At 37.0% G+C, this 21,042-nt stretch overlaps 1 protein-coding gene across 1 annotated transcript in view; it reads left to right on the forward strand.

The window, feature by feature from the left end:
* Nucleotides 1-21,042, forward strand: part of EXOC4 (exocyst complex component 4) — a 736,410-nt gene that overhangs the window by 30,342 nt on the left and 685,026 nt on the right. The window contains exon 3 of the mRNA XM_046669741.1: nucleotides 4,750-4,944. Coding sequence (XP_046525697.1) covers nucleotides 4,750-4,944 — 195 coding nt within the window. The remainder of the gene's footprint in view (nucleotides 1-4,749; nucleotides 4,945-21,042) is intronic.

Raw genomic sequence — 21,042 nt, forward strand, 5'->3', positions numbered from 1 at the left:
CTGTCAGTACATTTATAAAAGTAGAACAGACATTTGAGAAATAAATGTTTGGATGTAATTTGGTACCTTTCTCACTTTTAGATGTTATTATTCATTGCTGGACATAGCCCTGTTTCTTTCCTCTCTGTTTAAATAAATCATATTTACTGAGCTATAATTTATATACGATAAAAGGCAGTATTTTTAGAGTACAGTTCAATGAATTTTGGCAAATGTATATATCTGTGAATGTGTTACTGTCACTCCAGAGAGTTCCCTCCTGCTTCTTTGTGGTCAGTTCCTCCTCCTACCCCCTTCCTGCTCCAAGCAACTAATGATTTGAATTCTGTCATCATGGGTTATACCTGCTTGTTCTAGAACTTCACACAGTATGTATTCTTTTGCATATGGCTTCTTTTGCTCAGCGTAATGTTGTTGAGATTCTTCATATTTCTTCTCTTTTATTGCTGACTAGTATTTCTCCCATCCCCTACGTTTTAAAATAGCATTTCTTCTTAACTGTAACTTTCTAAGCAAAAAGCTGAAACCTCAGGGCAGTTTAGTATTAAGCGTTCTTGTAGCTTCTTATGTCTGCAGCTTTGGTTAACTCTGTTTTGGGAGTAATTTTGGTGATGTTCATATTCCACACAGGCCAATCCCATCTCCCTCACACCCTACTCCCAAATTCTACCTTCTTTTTCATTTTTCCTCCATGTAGTAAGCAAAACTGAGAGGTGAGCTGATTACATTGTGTATATCCTGATGTGAAATGCCATAATGGTCGTTTTCCCATCAGAAGGGAGTTTGCTAAACTTTACTGACACTCTGTAAGTTTTTCCCCATTCCCTTGATCAAGAGCCTAGTTGGGTGTTATATGACATAAAATTTATTTTTACTGTTTCCATAGTAACCATTACCCACAGAGGAAAAAGCTGAGATTTATAGACCCAAGGTGATGTGAATAGAATATCAGAAATCTAATTCTAACAGACTTTAACTAATATTTAAAATAGAATGGATTTAATAGCTAGAGTTCTTAACCCAGAGACCAAGAACTCCAAGAGGATTGAGGAATGGCCTTGAGAAATATGATTAAAAAATCAAATAATACCACAAATGCTGATAAAAACCAGCACTCCCCTGCCTTGTCCTACTTCAATCCCAATTCCAACACTTCAGAGACACTGACTTTTACTCTTTTAGTTGTTTTTTCCCCAGATAGTCCTGTTTCTATATTTCTAAGTAATATGCTTATACTGGTTTTTTCTTGAATTTTCTATCTTAGACATTGCATATGAACTTCCAGCTATGGAAGATGAAGATGTAGTTCCTCTGTCACTCTTTCCTCCACCCCACCCCATCATCTTCCCTGGTGCTCTCCAGGAGAGCTGTATCCTAGTTCTTGGTTTGGTTAAATAGATAGTGCTTACATTATTATGAGTATATACATATTTCCATGGAAGCCATCCCCAGCTGCTATTTTTGCTTGTGCAGTTTTGTTGCTGTTTTCCTTGGAATCAATGATTGAATAATCCTGTTGCCTTTCTCCTGCATCGGAACCCCCTACTCCCCACACACCTCCCCTTTCCTGGGTCCTGGGTTTTTTCTCTTTTGTTTTCCTTTGTATTGATGGAGCACATTCTTCAGTATTTTCCTGAGATATGGTGCATATAAGATTTATTTTTTGAGATCTTGCAGTCAGAAAATGTCTTTATGCTTTCCTCATACTTGATTGATAGTTTTCCTGGGAAATAATTCTCTCTTAGGATTTTGGAGATATGTTATTCCTTTGTCTTGTAGCTTTTAGTGTTGCTATTGAGAAAAATCTGATGCATTCTGATTCACAATCTTTTGTATAGGTCCTGTTTTCTTTTTACCCCCCTTTGAAAGCTTTTAAGAAATTGTTTCTTTATCTTTTGTGTTCTTACATGTCATGGTAGCATGCCTGGGCTGGGTCTTATTTTCACTCCATTGTCTTGAACACTTGGTGTGCCTTTTCAATCTGAAAATTCATGTCTTTTGTTCTGGGTAATTTTCTTTTATTATTTTATTGGTATTTTTCTCCTTTTTTTTTTTTTTTTTTTCATTTTTCCTCCCCCAGAACTCCTATTTGGCAAGTATTGGACCTCTTGGATCAATCCCCTCATTTTCTTTGATCTCCTTTTTCCTATATTTTGTTTTTGTGTTTTACTCTTTGATTTTTTTCTATAATATTTTTAATTTCCAAGAGCTATTTTTCATTGTCTGAATTTTTTATAGCATCCTGTTCTTGTTTCATTGATGTAATATGTTACTTTTCCTAAGGATATTATAGTTTTTTTTTAAAAAACTGTTTGCTGCATAGTTTGTCCCTTCCTCCTCTCCACTACCTTTTTCTTTTTGTTTGTTTTGATTCCTGTCTTTCCATATTACAGGCTTTCCTTGACTGTCTGGTGACCTTTGGCTGACTCTCTGTGTGTAAGAGAGAGGCGCTACAAAGCTGATTGGAAGCTCCAAGCATGTTATGGGACTTGTCTAGAGATGATTGGCAGGGACCCAGCAGTTTCCTGGTGAAACCTGAGATATCACTGTCTATAGTCTTTTCACTTGGTTACTTTTCCCAGGGGAAAGCTGTAATTTTCCTGCGTTGGGGCTAAAAGTCAAGCTCAGTGTTATTGGAGCCAACCCTGGAAGGAGGTGGAGGATGTTACTGTTCTGTAGGCCCACTTTGATGTCATCCTCCTGTTTTCTGTCCAGGGCATCACACCCTCCCCTCAGCCGTGCCTGGTATTTCTGGTCCAGATCCTGCAGTTTCTTCAGATCATAAACCTTCTAATTGGCCAGTGTTAGGGGGAGGGAATTACCTGTCCATGTGGTTTGATGAGGATCTAGGGCTCAAAATACTCCTTATAGAAAGTTGTAACCTCGTACTCCTGCTTTTAATATTCTTCATGTCTCCTTTTCGGTGTTAGCAAACCCCACTGCTTGCTAAGATTTTCGGATTTCTCTGCTCTGCTAATTTAGTTACCCATCATTCATCTTTTCGCCAGCTTCTAAAATTTTGTTCACTCTTCTCTTTCTCTTTTCTTGGTGTTTTATGCTAAAAAAAAAAAAAATTCTTTTGCTATCACGTTGGGATTATAGGAAGGAACAGAGGTAATTAGGACCATCTTCAAAAGATTTTCAGAGGGATGTGCCCCAAAAAGCCAATAATCATTCTACCATGCCCGTCAAGAGAGATTCCAAAATCCTGTTATTCAGGGCTTTTTATGTTGGAGAGTTTTATATAAGTATGATATAAGTGTTGTCCTAAGTTGTGGGAATAGATTAGATACTTTCTCAAGAAACCTAATCTTAGCATTGTATCTTCATATTTTGCATGTTTGTTGGAAAAATATTGAAATTCAGTTTTGTAATCATCAGGAGTATAGTGTCAGTGAGTATGTGCACCTCCACACCAAATCTTGTAGAAGAAGAAGACAGATTTGCAATTGTCAAAAATATGATAGACTTTCTAGAGTGATGGAAATGTCCTATATATTGATGGAGGTTTGGATTATACGGGTGTCTGCATTTGCTAAAACTCATCAAATGGTATACTTGAGATGTATTCATGCATAAATTTTACCTCAAACAAAACCAAAAACGAAACTGTAGACTTAAATTCTAGTTTAAGTAAAAATACATGTAAGGAATGTCAAAAGTATACGATGGTAGTTCTATGAATTGTGAAAGGTCATGACTCTTTTAATTTTTTTATTATTTATTTATTTATTTATTTTTAAAGATTTTATTTTTTTCTTTTTCTCCCCAAAGCCCTCTGGTACATAGTTGTATATTTTTAGTTGTGGGTCCTTCTAGTTGCGGTACGTGGGACACCGCCTCAGCATGGCCTGATGAGTGGTGCCATGTCCGGCCCAGGATCCGAGCCAGCTGAAACTCTGGGCTACCAAAGCCGAGCATGCAAACTTAACCACTCGGCCACAGGGCCGGCCCCTCTTTTTATTTTTTTATGTTGTAAAAATTGAAAATTTTTAATTAGTAGAAAATGAAGATATATTTATAATGTACATTGACTCCATCCCTCGCTGCAGCTCTCCACCTCCTTCTATTTTGTCAGTCTGTGCTTGTGCTGCTCACTAAAGTGTGAGATCTATGAGATGCTTGCAATGATCTTATTTAAAACCGAAAAATCAGAATACCTGGCAAAAAAGAAAAATCCTTGGTATGCCCTAATTCCTTTTATTTTGAGATTATCTCTGGATGTGTCTACTCTTTCTGGAAACTGAGCTCATTTTCATTTTAGTCAGTTGAAATGAATGCCTAGTTCCTTGGTTGTAAACTTCAGCTGAAGCTCTCTATCTAGAGGGACTGACCAAGTGACCTATCAGCTGAATAGGAACTATGCAAGGAAGAATGGGGAAGGAATGATAATGTGGACTCTCATATCAGTCCCTTTTAGATATGTTAACATCAGTGTGGTACTTCCTGTTTTCAGAGTGTTTTATATTCTAAGTAATTTTTTCTAGATTGACTCAAAGGTGGGTTAGGAGTAGTTTTCTCATTTCACAGGAGAGAAAATATAAACATAGAGAGGCAGAGATGCACCCAAGTGAGTCAGCATCAGAACCAGGATTAGACTTTTGCAAGCAGACCAAGCAAAGGGAATAAGAGAGAGTGGGAATTAGAAAGTGTCACTTACAGTAGTACCAATGAAGAATACTAACCAGATTAGGGGTTTAGGCTGGCAAGACTTTGGACTGACCTAAGATTGAATCTGTTTTGTTGTAGGTAAAAGAGAATCTGCTTTCATGCAAGATGCTGTTGCACTGCAAACGGGATGAGCTTCGGAAATTGTGGATTGAGGGAATTGAACATAAGCATGTCCTGAACCTGCTGGATGAAATTGAGAATATCAAGCAAGTGCCTCAAAAGCTGGAACAGTGCATGGTTAGCAAGCACTATCTCAGCGCCACCGACATGCTGGTGAGAGATCAGCCTGCTCCAATGGTCGTTTCTGCTGAGATATAAAAGCACTTCCCTTTGTTCTCTCTGAATTCTTTAATTCATGGAGCACATTACAAACTGCCCACTTGGAATTCACGAGCCCTTGCAGGTGTAGCCTGGCTAGTTCTCGTCCTAATTCCAGTGTTTGAAATGGTAGATTATTATTATTTATGTATTGTCTGCCTTTGTAACAATGGCAAGAAGTATAATGTTAAGAAAACAGTACTTAAATCGTGTTGGAATGGTAATGAGAGGTTGTTTTTTTAGCTTCAGAGGAACCTAAAGTTAATGAATCCCATGTTAAAGAAAGAAATTTGCATGAGAGAGAACTTTAGATTTATAAACTTGATGTTCCACAAATTCTTTGAAGGAATTTTTATATTAGGGCTTTGTTTTTTCCTTTAAATTGATAAGAAAGAAAATAATGTTTTTGGAATAATTCTGGAAGTAATATTGTCAAGCAAGACTACTCTACAGCCTAGCCTTTAGCCTCTATCTTCATCCATTCTGCTACTTTGTGAATTTGAAATGAAAATTCAGAGAAGTTTGCAACTGGTGGTGCATGTGACTGAGTGTCAAGAAAATGAGTGAAAAATGAAAATACTCATCTTGCTCTCTCATGACCCTAACTTTCTCAGGGCCTCAGGCTCTTAGGGCGGCTCTATCTCCCTCCTCTTTCCACACCAGCACCCCTCTTCCTTCTCATTCGCAGTTGTCTGGGGACTGCAGAAACTCTCAGTAATAGATAGACTGTATGTGGGTTTTCTTTTTCACGGTAGGTGAAAATGCCTTACCTGTTTCACCGAATTAGATTGGCTGTAACATTGGAAAAAACACTGAGAGGAATTGGTGGGAGAAACAGGTTAAATCCTCTAAGTGGTTTTAGTTCATTGAAACTTTCAAGAAGAATTTTTCTGTAAGTTCTTTGTAAGAAGCTTTTAAGGAGGTTTGATAACCAAGAGGTGAGATGTGCTGTGACAATCTATTGTATATTAAAATCTGGTTGTGTGATAGGGGTGAATAGTCAGTTTCCACAGTGGAATGAGGTTAATAACGCTCTGCTCTTGAGAGTCGCAAAAGAGTAGGTTATTTTCAGTATCCTGTTCATAGTGACATCATCCATAATAATGACTATAGGGTGTTTGACAAAAAAATTAATCACCTTTCAGCTTTACTGTTGGTTTGTGCATTAGAATTGCATATATGTGCTAAATTACCAAGACTCAGCAATCAGAATAGATAAGATTATATATGTTGGTGTATCATATACACATCTATTTGAATCGTGGTTTTTTGTTGTGGGCCTGCTTTTAAGTAAATGCTATATATTAAAAATAGGTTGTTAGAATTTATTTCTGTGTTATGTTCATTTTAGGATTTCAGATTTTTGTTTTATGGTTTTATTACTTAGGGGCTAATTTATTTACTTAAGAGCTAATCAATAATGAATACGGCCCTTTTTTTTTTTACTTACTTTCTTAAGGACCTTATTAAATACTTCTTTAAGTCCTTGGTTGCAAATTACAGAAATTCCACTCTAGCTAGCTTAGGTAAAAGAACTGCTTTACTCCTGTACCCAGTCTGCTAAAAGGATGGGAGTAGATGTGGGGTGCCACCTGTGTGTTCTTTCCTCATGGCGTCTTCCTTGTTCTCCTAGGGACTCTTCCTTCCACCTGTGCGCTGGGTTTGGGTGTTTGAGGAGAGGGAGGAGTGGAGGCTGTGGCCTACATCTTTCGAGCTTTGCAGAGGAAAATAACCTTTTTTTGCTAATTCAAAAGTGCAGGGGTAGCAGGGTTAGGATCTAGACTGGGCCAGCTTGGGTGCTATGATTGTCAGTTCTAACTAAAATTTTGTGGTTGCGGGGGTGAGGGGCCTGGTGAGTGGGGTGGGGAGGAAGAGCAGTCACCTCCAGAAAAAGGTGAGCATATGAGATACATTTCCCAGAAGTTCCTTTTGTCTATTTGTAGTTCTTTTGTATGTTCTGGATACTAATCCTCTGTCCGTTAGATGGATTGTAAATATCTTCTCCCAGTTGGTGGTGTAGCTTTATTACTTTGTTTTTGGTGTCTTTGGTTATAAGGAAATTTTAAAATTTAATGCAATAAAATTTCTCTTTCATTTTCCTTTATGTTATGTGACTTTTATTTTAAGAAATTTTCTATCCCAATATCATAAAGAGAGTCTCCTATGTTGTCTTCTTTAACTCATTTAGAATCTGTTTTCATATATGGTGTGAACTAGGGATCTAATTTTATCTTTAAACAGCTGCTTGGCTCCAACCAATTGTTGAATCCATTTCCTACTGATTTATATTGCTAGCTTGGTTACATACCAAGTTTTCACATATGCATGAGTGTGTTTCTGAGCTCTTTATTTTGTTCAGTTGGTCTCCTGTATATCTGCACCAAAACCATGCTGTTTTACTTACTATAATGTTATTATATGTCTTGATAGCAGATGAAGATATTTCTTCACCTTGCTGTTCAGAATTGTCTGTGCTATTCTTGGCTCTTTACTCTTCCATAGGAATTTTAGTATCAGCTTGTTAAGTTCCACAAAAAATGTGATGGGATTTTGATTAGATTTAAGAGAAGTTCATCTTTTTGGTAGAGTTCTTCCAGGGAAGAGGATGTGTCTCTCATTTATTGAAGTCTTCATGAATGTCCTTTTATAAGAATGCTTAGTAATGTATTCCATAGGGTACTACATATATTGTCTTAGTTTTATTTCTGGGAATCATATTTTTTTGTGGCTTTTTAAAACAGTAGCTCTTTGTTAATTACAGTTTCTCCTTATTTGTTGCTGCTGTATAGGGATGCGATAGATTTTTCTTTTTTAATTGATCATGTATTTCCCTGAACCTAATCCCAATCCTGTCTGCCTGGAAAATGACGATTTATTCTTTAAGACTTGGCTCAAATTTCATCAAGTCTATGAATGTCCCAGGTAATTCAATTAGATGGTTTTCTCATCCTTTTTTTCAAAAAAAAATTATTGTGTATTTTTTTTTATTGTGGTAAGAATATTTAACATGAGTAGCCACATTTCTTTATGGTTCCATAAGCTGCAGGTAGTTCATCATAATATAATTGCTTTTGTGTATAAGATAGGTCATTGAGGACAGGGCCTGTATCTTACCTATTTTTGTCTGCCCTGTGCTTAGCATAGTGCACCTCATGTAGTCAGAGTTCACAGATCATTAGCCAAACGGATAACTATGTGAAAGACCCATGCCAGTATAGAGAAAAGGGCATTTCCTCTCTTGGAGCTCTGGTCTGTTTTTCCTTCCGTTTTTTTTTTTTTTTGGCAAGGTTCTCTAGTTTCTAACCTTTCCTTTTTGCAATATTTAAACGGACAACAAAAACAATAGTGCTAATAGCTAATATGTATTGAGCACTCACTATGTGCTGGGACCATTTTAAGTATGTTAACATTTGTTAACCCACTTCTCTCAACAACCCTGTGTGAGAGAGATTTCTGACATTATCCCCCTTTTCCAGATGAGGTAGTTGCTTTGTATGATCTGGGGAGTTGGCATGCCCTAACATACAGTGAAGATTTCATGGAGGTAGGCTCTAAGGTGTGCTTAAAAGGTTGGAAATATTCTTCAATTTGGCCTTTTGTCTACAAGAGTGAATAGTAAGGTCTATAATTGCTCTTTCGTCAGACGTCATATGAAAAAATGATCACATTTTCTTTCCCTATGGTTATGTGCTGTTAGAAGTAAAATCTACTTAAGGCCATCTCAAGAGTCCAAATGGAAAGCTTTGCTAAAAAGACATCAGAGGAAAGTGAAGACAAAGCAATCTAGTCTTTCAAAACCCTCTGATTTCCTTGCATTTGTTTATCAAAAGATTTTGCATTTCCATTTTCAGGCAGGTGCAGATGCCCAGTAAATTAATCCCTACTCAGGTTAATAAATCCAGAGTAAATAAATCAGTGGTGACCCATGGCTCTTGTCAGCTCCTGCGATTCCTACTTCACCATCAGACTGGTCTGATAGCTATAGACGTGGCTTCTAGATGGGATATTTATTTCTTCTTTTGATATGATAACCTGCGTACTGCATAAAATAATTAAATTGTCATGACAGGGCCTGTCTGCAAATAGGCATGGCCTTTTGTTTCCTTCTTCAAGGTAAACAGCTGCTGTTAGCTTAGGAAAAGCTAAAAATGATCCAACAAGAAGCCTGTGTCCGTCACATTGAAATCAGAGTCTTGATTAATATTGTAGCCTGTAGCTTTGTGATACGTATGGTTTAAATGAGACCTTTGCAGTCATTGTGCTGGTGGATGCAAGCACATTAATGACATAATTTCTGGTTGCTGCATCACATTTCTGCAGTCTGTCCTTTGTATTCCACTCACATTAATTGAAGTAATTTTGCCAGTGAAGCGTGTTTCAAACCTCTGCATTTAAATTGAAATTTTAATTCCCTTATTGTCTTGAAAAGACGGCTGAAGATGCCTTGTTACAGGTTTCATTATCACTCAAAACACTCCAGCTGCTGGTTCTAATGTACAACGACTGATTAATTCTGGGAAGAATTATTAATATAAGAATAACAGCTTCTTCCCTGTGGCATGAGCTATCCAGGAAGGTATTTCATGATGGGTAATATTTTTATGAACTTTTTTTGTTAAGGAAAATTTGTGTGGAAGTTTGTATCAAACTAAAATTGCACAGATGAGCTTTGAAAACCACTTACACAAGTTGTGATTTATCAACCCATAGAAGTCAATTCATAATTGCATTCAATCGGTGGAAACCCAGCCAGTGCAAGTCGTTTTGGAGCACGTTAGCTGACAGTTGCGAGGCTTATGACTAAAATAATTTTTTCATTTCTAAGTCCTCCTGAGATTGTAGAGATTTTGAATGTCTCTTAATCATATTGTCTCTTTTTATTTATATACCTTTTCAAAAAGAATCCATAGCTGTATACTCAGATAAGGATTATTATGATAATTATAATAATAACTTATGTTTATGTAGCTGCCTTCTTCCCAGAGAGCTTTGCTGAGAGAATGGCGTACTGGAGTTATTTCACATACACGGTGAAAATGTGGCCACGTCTGGGATAAAGATAGTAATGCAGAGATTTAATTCCATAGTTTTCTAAGATCCTGTAATAAAAATAAGTATAATATTTTCAGTTTACAAGATCCTTGGCGATTGTTGGACAACATTCAAGGTTTGAATGTCAGCATGGGTCTTAGTGTGGGTCAGATGGACCTGTGCTTGAGTCCCAGCTTTGACTTTTACCAGCTGGATGGCTTGGGGCTAATTATTTAATTTGACTTTGCTGAAAGTTGGAGTTAAGAATGTGTAATATATATCCCCAGGGGTTGTTGAAAGGATTAAATGAGATATTAAGCTATGTATGTAAAGTATGCCTACTATACATAAGGGCTTAGAAATATTATATATAGTTAATTGGTTATTTTTACTGATACTGGAGAAAGGATATGGTGATTGCTCCCGTGTTATAATCTCAAAAACTGGTCAGAGGTGGACTTGCTTTGAGCTGATAAAAAGGTTGAAGTAGGGCTGGCTAGGTTAAGCATTTTTGATTCCCTTTCTTCTTGCCCAACATGGACATCTGTCTGAACGAAAGGCTAGCCCTCATTTTATACAGGCAAAGAAATTCTTGTGGACAGAGGATTTTTCTCAGAAAACGTGTCTAGTCTGCTCTAACACATGCACAGGTGGATGATCAAGACCCCAAAGTTCTATACCATATTTTTGGGATTTGGCATGGACACATTTCAGGTTCTGTGCTATCAAATGCCTCCTCAGCCCACATCAAGTAAATGTTTGTAGGATACCTGTTGGCTTTCTAATTATAAGCAATGTAATTTGTTGGTAAACTATCCAAGATAAGCTTCTTGCAAAATCTGCACTTTGGTAACTAAATGTGTAAGTCTGCTGGGTATTGTAATTAGATATAAGCCAGTTCACTATTGGAAGGTGCTTTATCACAAATCTTGATTTTAGTGTTAGTGTAGTTGATGTTAAGATATTTTTTTCTGTCAGTACTTAGATGGCAGCACCAGTGGATCAGTGAGGTTGCTCTTATTTGTGCCAGTAAAATCATATCATTAGCAAATAGGCTAATTCTTATTTTCTCATCCTTTGGGGCAGGTAAGGGGTGATCATGCATCTTTTATCAAATGAGTAATGTACAAGTAGGAAAAAAGGGGCCAAAAGGCACATCTCTTTTATCTGGCTCTAAAGTTTCTGAGATCTCACAAGGTTTCTTTCTCATCATGACTTAGAGAATGGTGTTGAGGAGAAAACTCTATAAATATGAGGAGGTGGAACATTCTAGTGAATTTATTGGACTTAACTTGAAAGTGGTTCGGTGACCCTGCAAAAACATTTCAATATTCCATATAGATTTCTCTACAACATGATAAAAAATATATCAGTGATCAATAATGAAATAGCGACCGTTAAAGCCCATCTGTTCCTAGTGTAAAATATCGATTTGAAAGACCGATGCCCGTATTCTCTACTAATAATTTATCAGGAAAGAATCTGGCACATATTTTGATAGACGAATGTGATGATATCATTGTTGGTCACTTTTGTTGTTGTTGTATGTATCTGTGAAGGTGGCCTTAACCTTGAAAGAGCTTACGTGCTAGTTGGGAGAGAAAGATGATTAACAAATAAACAGTACCTCATACCACAATCAGTACAACAACAAGGGGGACCAGGAATACTGGGGCTGGAGGTGGGGGAGGGGTAGAATGGTTTGCTATTTAAATAGAGTGCTCAGCTATGGCTGCTTCCAGCTGCATTTGGAACCCCTTCCTTCCCTCAGACTCCTACCTCTGATCTCCTTTCCAAAAGATTTAGAGAAAGCTGAAAATAAAGTTACTGAATGCGTAAACATGGCTTTTGTGTCCAAAATTACGTGAGTAGTCTTAGTGAGGCAGCTTTATTTTTCTCCTAAAAGTAAAAGTACAGGGCTTTGTAGTAACTCTTTTTCTTGCTGCTCACTGCCCTTTTTGTTTATATTTATTTTTGAAGGCTGGGCTTTCTAAAAGGCACGCTGTTTGATAGGCATGGGGTTATTCTCTTTTGTTTTGCTCTTTTATCTGCTCTTCATTTGCCTTTTTCCTTTCAAAGCAAATAGAAATTCTAGGTTTTTTTTTTTACACTAAACCTCTTAAAGTTCAGCAGTTTTCAGTTGGCTCCCTTGGCTTTGGGGCAGTGATTCCCAAACTTGTTTGCACCTTGGCGATCCTTCAAGAATTCTAAAGCCCAGGTCACACCCCACACTGAGTAAATCAAAATGTCTGGAGGTGGGACACCAGCTTTGGTAAGTTTTGATGTTCTCCAGGTGATTCCAACATGCAGACCAATTTGGAACCACTGGTGTAGGGTATAGCTTGTGCTGTGCAAATAGAGCAAAACGAATTGTCTTTGACTTCATTTGACACCAGTTCCAAGTAGTTAGAAACCAAGTACTTGCGTAGAACAGACATCCTATGATGATATTCACATTTACATAGAAATGTTGTTCAACTAAAGTTGCTTTGTTGCCATCCTCTATTGGCAGTTTTGGGAAAGAGCTGATGAGTATTTGGCTTTTATTCTGATTTTATAGCCTGATTATTTGGTCAAAAAGAGTTTAAATGGTTAAATTAGATGCTCTCCAGGTTTAGGCTGACTTGGAACTCTTCAGAGCTGTCATCTTGCTGCTCTGGTTCCTGCATCTTTGCTGTGTGTTCTTCTATGACTTATTGCCGGGTCTTAATGGACTGAAACTGGGGCACAAATTTATTTATTGACAAGTGGTGTCTGGGTACAGTGTGGTATAGTGCAAACAAAATGGGTTTAAAAGCCAGGTGTTCTTAATTCTAGTCCTGACCCAACAACTCACCAGTTCTCTGAGCTTAGGCAAATAAATCACTTTCTCTCCCTGTTTTATAGTAGGGCCCTGTTTTGTAGAGATGGATATACAAATACTCTATCTGCATTATAGAATGGTTGTGAGAATAAAAGTGAGATTTTATATGGGTAAAGTGCTTTGTAAAATATAGAGCATTATGCAGATTTAATATGGCATAGGTATCAACATCATCATCATCATCATCCAGTGCCAGGTAAAAAGAAAAAGCAGTAGTCTCAGGCTTGTTTACATTAAGCAGCATTTCTGTCTTGATGCTACCATCACTAATACATACATGTTGTTTTAATCATATTAACTGTGTGTATGTGTGCCTGAGCGTGTGTTTACACACTTCAGTCTGTAGAAGGAATGATCTAAGTAAAAAATAGTATGCAAATTCTTTGCTGACATCTTTCATCCTATTTCTGGTTTCAGCCTTGCATATGGACTTGCCTGAACAGGTTTTGATTGGTGGTCTGTGGTCAGATGGGGACCCTCTATATGTGTAAATTGTGGCAGGTGACAACCATGTTGTTGATGGGAGCCCTCTATCGCAGCTTGATGATGGTCTGAGAATGCTGATCAGTAGCTTTCGCTTGGCTTGACAAGATAGGAGGAGCTTGTTAAAGAAGTCTATTTTCTCTGAGATGCAGTCCAATACTAATTACTTGTGGTTGCCTAGCTTTTAAAATGAAAAAAGCCATATTCTTCTCACATTCCTTTGTGGGATTTTAATCGTTCATGTTAGTAGAGAGCTATGTAAGTGCTGAGCGTTTCTGATGGATTTGGGGCTCTTGCAGAGTGTGGGGGAAATTGTCTTGATTGAAGAGTGAATGTGAAGTGATTTTCAGAGACCTCCTTTGCCAGCTCTTGAGAGTTGTTCTGTAACTTTTTCTTGTCCCAGAATAACAAATAAGATGACAAAGGTAAAGGACTTTGGGACACTTGTTAATTGAGAATGTCTTTCCTAGTGGTCTCTTCTTTTGTATTTTGGAGTAGAAATCTAGGTTTTAATGCTCTCTTGATGGAACACTGATGGGAACTGAGAATTGAAGGGATCATAAGATTAGGAACAAAGAAGGATTTTTTGGTGAACTTTTCCATAAGCAATTGCAATTCTTATCTTTCTCATAAGGTGTTAGGTATAGTTTAATTTCATTAGGAAAGTAATTGTGAACAGAGCTAAGTCCATTTAAAACAAATAAGGCTCTTAATTTGGATAAGCCCTAAATATGTGTGTAACTTTGGACTTGGATTTCTGCCTCTAGAATGTTATGTTAAGGGAAGAATTAAGAATTTTAATTATTATGTGTTAAAAAATATGTATACAAGGATAATTATCACAGTCAGTTTTATGAAAGTAAAAAAAATAGCAATTAAGTTTAGGGAATTGGTTTAAATCATTTGTGGAATACTCATGTTATGGACTAGTATGGAAACACTAAAAATCATATATTTAGTAATGGGCAGATGTCCCCAATGTACTTGCCAGGTGAAAAAAGCATGTTTAAAAATAACAATATTTTTGTAAAAACTTTGGAAAAATGATTGGGAGGAGTCAGGTTAAAATATTATTATGCCTGATTAGTGAGAATATGGATCATCATTTTCCTTTGTGATTTCCTGGGTTTTTCAAGTCTTCTTGACTGAGCATGTATTACTTTTCTAATTTGGAAGAAAAATAAATGTTAAGAAAAAAGGTATATTTTGGGGCTTTACTTTTTTTTATCTGTAAAATTGGGGTGGGACCTCAGTGTTTACAACCTTTAAAGGCCCTTTAAAATAGAAAATTCTTGCATGTCATTCCTCAGATACTGTCATTCTGTGAGGAATGGGTTGATGAAATCTCTTAGAAGACCTGCTTCTACTTTACAAGAGGCAAAAAAAAGATGACTTATGCTTTAATAAACTATGGGAACTTTTTGTGGTAGAATGCCCTGATGTTTAAGAAAAAAGCGAAAAAAAAAACAAAACAGAAAAAGGAGAACCCTGAAGAAAGCTTAAGAATAGCTTAATAAAATGATATGGTTTTAGAACAAGTCTGTATTTAGCAGCAGTAATGGGATGAGCTCTTGCATGAAGCTAGAAGTCACATTTGATCTCTTTTGAGTTTTGTTTTCTCAGATAAATTTGAAGATACTTTAAAGAAGAAATTCACAAGTAAAAGGCCTTTTCTTTCACAGCACTTTATCTTAGAGGCCCCCCGCCTTCTTTCACTTATCAATAACTTCATCTCATTTGCTTTATCCTGTAAATTCCATTATCTCCCAGGCAGTCTATTGCATTAAGCCTTTAGTACCTAATATCGCCTCATTTACATTGACACATGCTTGACCTCAGCCCTTCTCCTCTCTCTGTTAATGCACCAACAAGCACTGATATCTCTCTGGAGCATTATCATTTGGCTGTTAGCTCAACTAATAACAACCCTTCATTTGAGCTGATGAAGGTTTATTAAATAAAAACATGCAATAACCCTGGCAGTAATGAAGGGAGAGTGGAGGTAGATGGCATCCTTTTTTTAATGGTGAGAGCATGCTGAGTCTGCATTATAGGTATTGGGTTTCCTGAGGGATAAGGGGCACCTGAATAGGTTGGATCAATATTATGTTAGCAAACTGATTTTAAGAATGGGCATTTTTGATTGCCTGATTTGATCACTGTTGATTAGCTACAGGCTGAGGAGTTAAGGGAAAAGAAAGTGTTCTTGCTCCTGGCACTTGGCTTTGCTCTGTGATGCAGCTTTCTCTGGAAGTCTGTCTTAAATACCAAACTGTCAATAGCCCTGAGGCCGTCAGTCAGTGGCAAAGCTGAGCTGTAGGGAGCCAAAAAATGTCTTAGTCTTCTCTGCTGAAGCTAGGATCAGAGATTCTGTTTTTCCTAGGGATCCCCTAAGACTCCTCCAAACCTTCACTATAGCCCTGAGCCTTGCGTGGATTCCCTGTATTCTCCCTTGTATGTCCCACACTCTCTCCCCCTAGCCCCCATCCTTTTTTGCATGAAGAGCAGTCTAAGCCATCATCTCTACTTGTGTCCCCTGAGGTGGCTGGTGTCATGCTGTAAACACAAGTTGAATGGATAACATTATCAAGTTTATGTTTAACAGGATTGTTGTGAACAAAATCCTTGGGGGTCACATACTTGTGGTTTTATATCACATACACATATTATGTTATTATATTCTGCTAGTAAAACTGTTCCTAATTTCTCTGATGCAGTTAATACACAGGGTTCTATAAAGGCCAGATTGTTCTACAAACAGCACTATGATGTCCTAGGTGCATCGAAGCTTTCAGATGTGCTCCTAAAACTATTAGATTGAACCATAAGAAACAGCCAATATTTGATCGTTTTTGACTTATAAAAACAATAGTTTCATATGGTTCAAATTTCAAATTAATACGTGAAAGATAGTGTGGGTTTTTTTTTTTTTGTATTTTTGGGGTTTTTTTTTTGAGCTGCATTTAGGTTGGTTTCTTTGTCTTATACCAGTTCCTTTCTGATAAGGAATAAAATGTCTGCTTTGGGAAATATGGTGTAGCAAAATGGAAATGTTTGGTCAGTAAATGATCTGGGATTCTTGGTGACAGGTGCCTTCCCTGCTCGCATAGAGGTGGGCATGAGTCATTCTGCATTCAGCGGGAGACTTCTCGTGCCTGTTTAGGATTCCCTGAGCCTGAACGTGGAGGCTTCTGTCTTGAGGAGCAGGGCCTGAGCCACCAGTTTGCTTCCAGCAGTTCAGTGGCAGGGTGGCAGTGGGCCAGTGACCTGGGCACTAACTAAATCTTGGGTTCCAAGGCATGTTTCTTTCGTTGTTTGTAGCCAAAGGTTTTTGGTGTTCTTAATAGTTGAGACTGTTCAAAAAATTTGTTTAAATTATGTCTTCTTGTATACATAGAGGAAGGAGGAAGGTATCAGTTCTCTGGAATAGCCTAATTTCATATCTTTTACTGCATCTGTAAGTTGGGCCAAGGCAACATTTTCAGAATGGTTATGTTCTTTTACTAGAAAAATGCTTCCTTAAGGGAGACATACTGACCTATTGAAAAGTGATAGAACATTTTGGAGCCGTGTAATTATGAGACTTGAAGGAAATATTTGTTTTAGACTCAACAGTGGCAAACATTTGCTTTCTTTAGGGAATGTTGTTGCCAAAATAAGCATTTTCATTAGCTAGCAGATGGTTTAGTTATCAGGTTGGTTTTTTGTTTACTTATAAGTTTTTCTTCTTTTTTGGCTTGAACCTTAGTTCTATTTAGAAACAGTTACTAATGTCATTTACCTTTGTGTATCTTACCTACCCAACTAAAAAGAAAAATAAAAAAGATTGGTACTCTCTTTTCCAGCATTTCTTCAATGAAGCAGCTGTTTAGAATGGCTGACTTTGGTGTTCCTCAAAAATATTTCCATTGGTTCATGTCACAGCACAAAACTAGATCTTTTTACTTAATCACCTTGATTCAGACTGGCAGAAGACAAGCACTTAACTATGAGATAATAATTTACTAATTAAAACCAAAATGAAATTGAGAAATAGATATTTGGGGAAAAAAATTTAAGGGTACTGCAGTTCCTAAGTACAAAGATTTCCTTTATTGTAAACCTCTCTCTCAAGTCAAGGCAAAAATTTTTTGAAATACCAGGCAATTCTTGATTATGTACATGTTAACTGTACCTTTTAACGTATTTTTTTAAGTTATGGAAAATTTTTGGAATTTTTGTTTTCCTAAATGAGTAGATATCTAATAGCAAAACATGCCATCCTCTTCAACATCATATGTTAAAACGTTTTGTAAATATTGGCTTATTTTCGTAATCCTAAAGGAAATATTTGTTTTCAACTCCAAAACAGATTTCTGTTATCTGTATGGGCAGTCTCCAACTGTGTTGAGTGGAACACGAATGTTCTGTTAGTAGTTAGTATTCTGTGAAAAGATTCCCAGCTAGTAGTATCCTTTTCCCCCCAAAATTTATGTTTGAAAATACGTGTAAGAAAAATTCCAAATACATTTAGTTGGCTCATTATGTAGTAATCTACCTTTAAGAAACAGTGTGGCATACTTGAGAATTCTAGAAGGCCATAGATCATTTGGGGCATGAGTGCATGGTATTCCGTCTGTGAGTAGATGCGAAAATGGTATTTACCAATGAACTGTTTCATTGTATGTTGTCTATTTGATCTTTTATCTGCTGTGTCTTGTCCTATCTATATTTTTGCGACATTATTCATTGTGTGTCACACTTATGAACCTAATTTTGGTAATTTCTCATAGCACCTAATCTGTGAGACCATTTTGTTGCTATCTACTTTAATCCAGCTGGATCTCTTGAATTCCTGTTGATGTTTCATCAGTATTTTAAAAAGTGCTCTGTAGTCATTAAATTTGGAAAACAGTGGAATAATGTATAAAATGACCTCTTCTCATATGTTAAAAAACATCTCTTTAGTTGTATTTTTATCTGTAGTTATGCTACTGATAAATGTATGCTATCATTTCTAAATGTAGGTGGATATTTAATGATTTTGCTGCTAGGAAAGCTTTGATGTTAGTAAATGCCTGCAAACCAGACCCCACAATACAACAGAACTGACCATCAGTGATGGTGTGTTGGGTTGGCTGTTTGCTGCCTCACCAAGTTTTCCTTATGTGTAAACTTTGTGGTACAAGCTACTTTAAACCAGATCAAATGTTGAATTGACAATTATTTTCTTCAAATTGGTTTGAGTACCACTTAGTAAAGTTAGAGTAGGGGAAGAGGATGACCTTGCCTGGCTTCCATAATTATAACTTTATAAATAGTCTTTTAGAAAGTGAAGGCCAGAAAATAAAGTGCTGTATTTCATATGGAAATAGGCTATTCTCTGTTCTCTTTGTGGTAAGGTTTTCAAATCTCTGAAGTTCTAAGACTACCCAGGATTATATATATGTTAAATGTACTTGTACTTTGGGTCTAGAAAAGATATTCAGAAAGTTTGTCATCTAAATGCTTATAATGGTTCTATGAGGGAACAGCACTTTACTGAAAATTTGCTGCATTAAAACATGTTGGGAACATCCTCCGAGGTTTCCTTATTCACAGAATAAATAGGTTCTGTTAAAAATAATTTCAGTGAGCACTCACTCTGTGCCAGGCACTGCCAAGTGCTTTACCTATATTTTAAAAAATTTAATTGAGTGGCTTTGAAAGTTGACATTGTCATATAATTTTGTGTTTGGAACATGAGCCGTTTGGGTTAATAATCTTCATGCAAATTCCTACAAACAAATCGAGTGTGGATGTGCAGTGGGTGGTTTTTAAGCATAAACATCTCAGCTGCATTTAATTATCGTAAGGGATAAGACTACAGGATGGGCCAGTGGTTTACCAAATTATTTTTCATTTTCTGAATCTCAGTGTCACTAAAGGTTAATGCATCCTCCTTTCTCTGCTAGAGACCCGAGTTAAAATCCATTTTAGAGCATAAGTGTAAATGAATTTGTTGTTGTTTTTCATCCTGGGGGACACTTTGGTCATTTTGTGAGACTGCCTTTCCATTTGGAATTGCTGGCAGCTTGTACGGGGCCCAGCGGCTCTTGTAGCAGGGGCAGTTGCCACTCAGCGTGAAAATGAACTGGCAGGCTTCGGAGGGCAGAACTGGCCCAGGGGTTGTCACTCTTTCATTCTTTGGTTCTTTCTTGGCTAACTTAAGGAAACTTATTTGCTCCTGACATTTGATTATAGCATATCATGAAACAAGTGATGTTTGTGGGTAAGCCATTGCGTTTTCCTCCCCATCTCAGGCCAGTTTGTATTTGACAGCCGCCAAGCTCTCTTTATTTCACTGTCCACAACCTTATACTGGTGTAGATCTGTGATCAGCGTTTTTGATTGCTGGTATGTTTCATGCCTTTCATTATCTATTGCTTTTGTATAAATGCTTTATTTTTTAGGAGCATGTTTATATCCATAATTACATTTAATGTTTTTACCCTGAAGTAGTATTAGTTATTGCCTTCATCTGTACATATTTGGAGTATTTAGAAGTATAACCTAAGCAGGTAGTACTCATAGCACATTAATTCTTTTAGGGAGCGTGGTAGTGCTCTTTTCCCTCTGAGTTCAGCTTACAGTCATCTTTATTATTATTGTATATATATTTTGCATTCTTTGTGTTTCTCTCTCCCCCCTATTGTTTTTCCCCAAGGACTAGTACCTAGAGAATACTCTTCACTTCAAGTTTTTTTCTTCCAAAATGTACAAAATCCTTATACATATAGAAAGACATATATAGAATTTTATATACATGGATAAATGGGATATCACCTGTGCTGTCTTTTTTTTTTCTTTACAGTTATCACTTTGATTTCAGAGTGAGTTGCTCCAGGTTCCCTGAGCCCCTCATCTTCTCCATTTGTTGTAGGCATTCCTACACCAATTTTATTCGTCCAATCCTTTTCGTCTTAAAAACTCCCCGGTTGCACTATACACTGGGAGTGTCTCCCTTTCCATAGTTGTTCTTCTGTTCACCATTCAGATCCCTTTTCTTCTGTCACAATGGATCAGGCCAAGGAGAGGGGATGGCTGCTATCGTCTGCTTGGAGCATTCATGTAAAAATTGCATTTGCTTGTGCGTGTGTCTGTATGCAAGAGAGCTGGAGGGAGACTGACTGTAGAGACAGATGCAGACTTAAGCTAACTAGGCTCTAACTCATGACCATTGTGAGAAGCATTATTAAAACATTTATGGTGCTTTTCTATTTAGTCTTCATCTTAAAAGGCTAGCCTTGACTAAAAGTTTCTTTAAGCCATTATTACATGGAGTTCTTGTGAAAATATGAATGATATCATTTAATTGGGAAGATCATGTTACATGTGTCCATTGATAGGCAATGTGTGTGGGAATAAATAGTACGTACAGCTTTGTGGTGGTGCTTTACATGCCTTCAGGTTTATCTTTCTCAAATTATTGTCTTCGGAATTCTGTCTCAGATGTTAAACCCCGCAAGGGCAGAACTAGGCCTATCCACATTATGCTCTGCAGAGGGTGATGTGTGCTGATAAGGTTCTCATAACTCCCTTTTGACAGACAGCAACTTTTAAAAAATTGTTTATTTCTATCTGGCTTTTAAAAATATTTTATTTAGGTCACATTGGTTTATAACTGTGTAAATTTCCAGCGTATATCATTATATTTC

Source organism: Equus quagga, chromosome 8 (genome assembly GCF_021613505.1).
Source record: "Equus quagga isolate Etosha38 chromosome 8, UCLA_HA_Equagga_1.0, whole genome shotgun sequence".
In the NCBI taxonomy this organism is placed as follows: domain Eukaryota; kingdom Metazoa; phylum Chordata; class Mammalia; order Perissodactyla; family Equidae; genus Equus; species Equus quagga.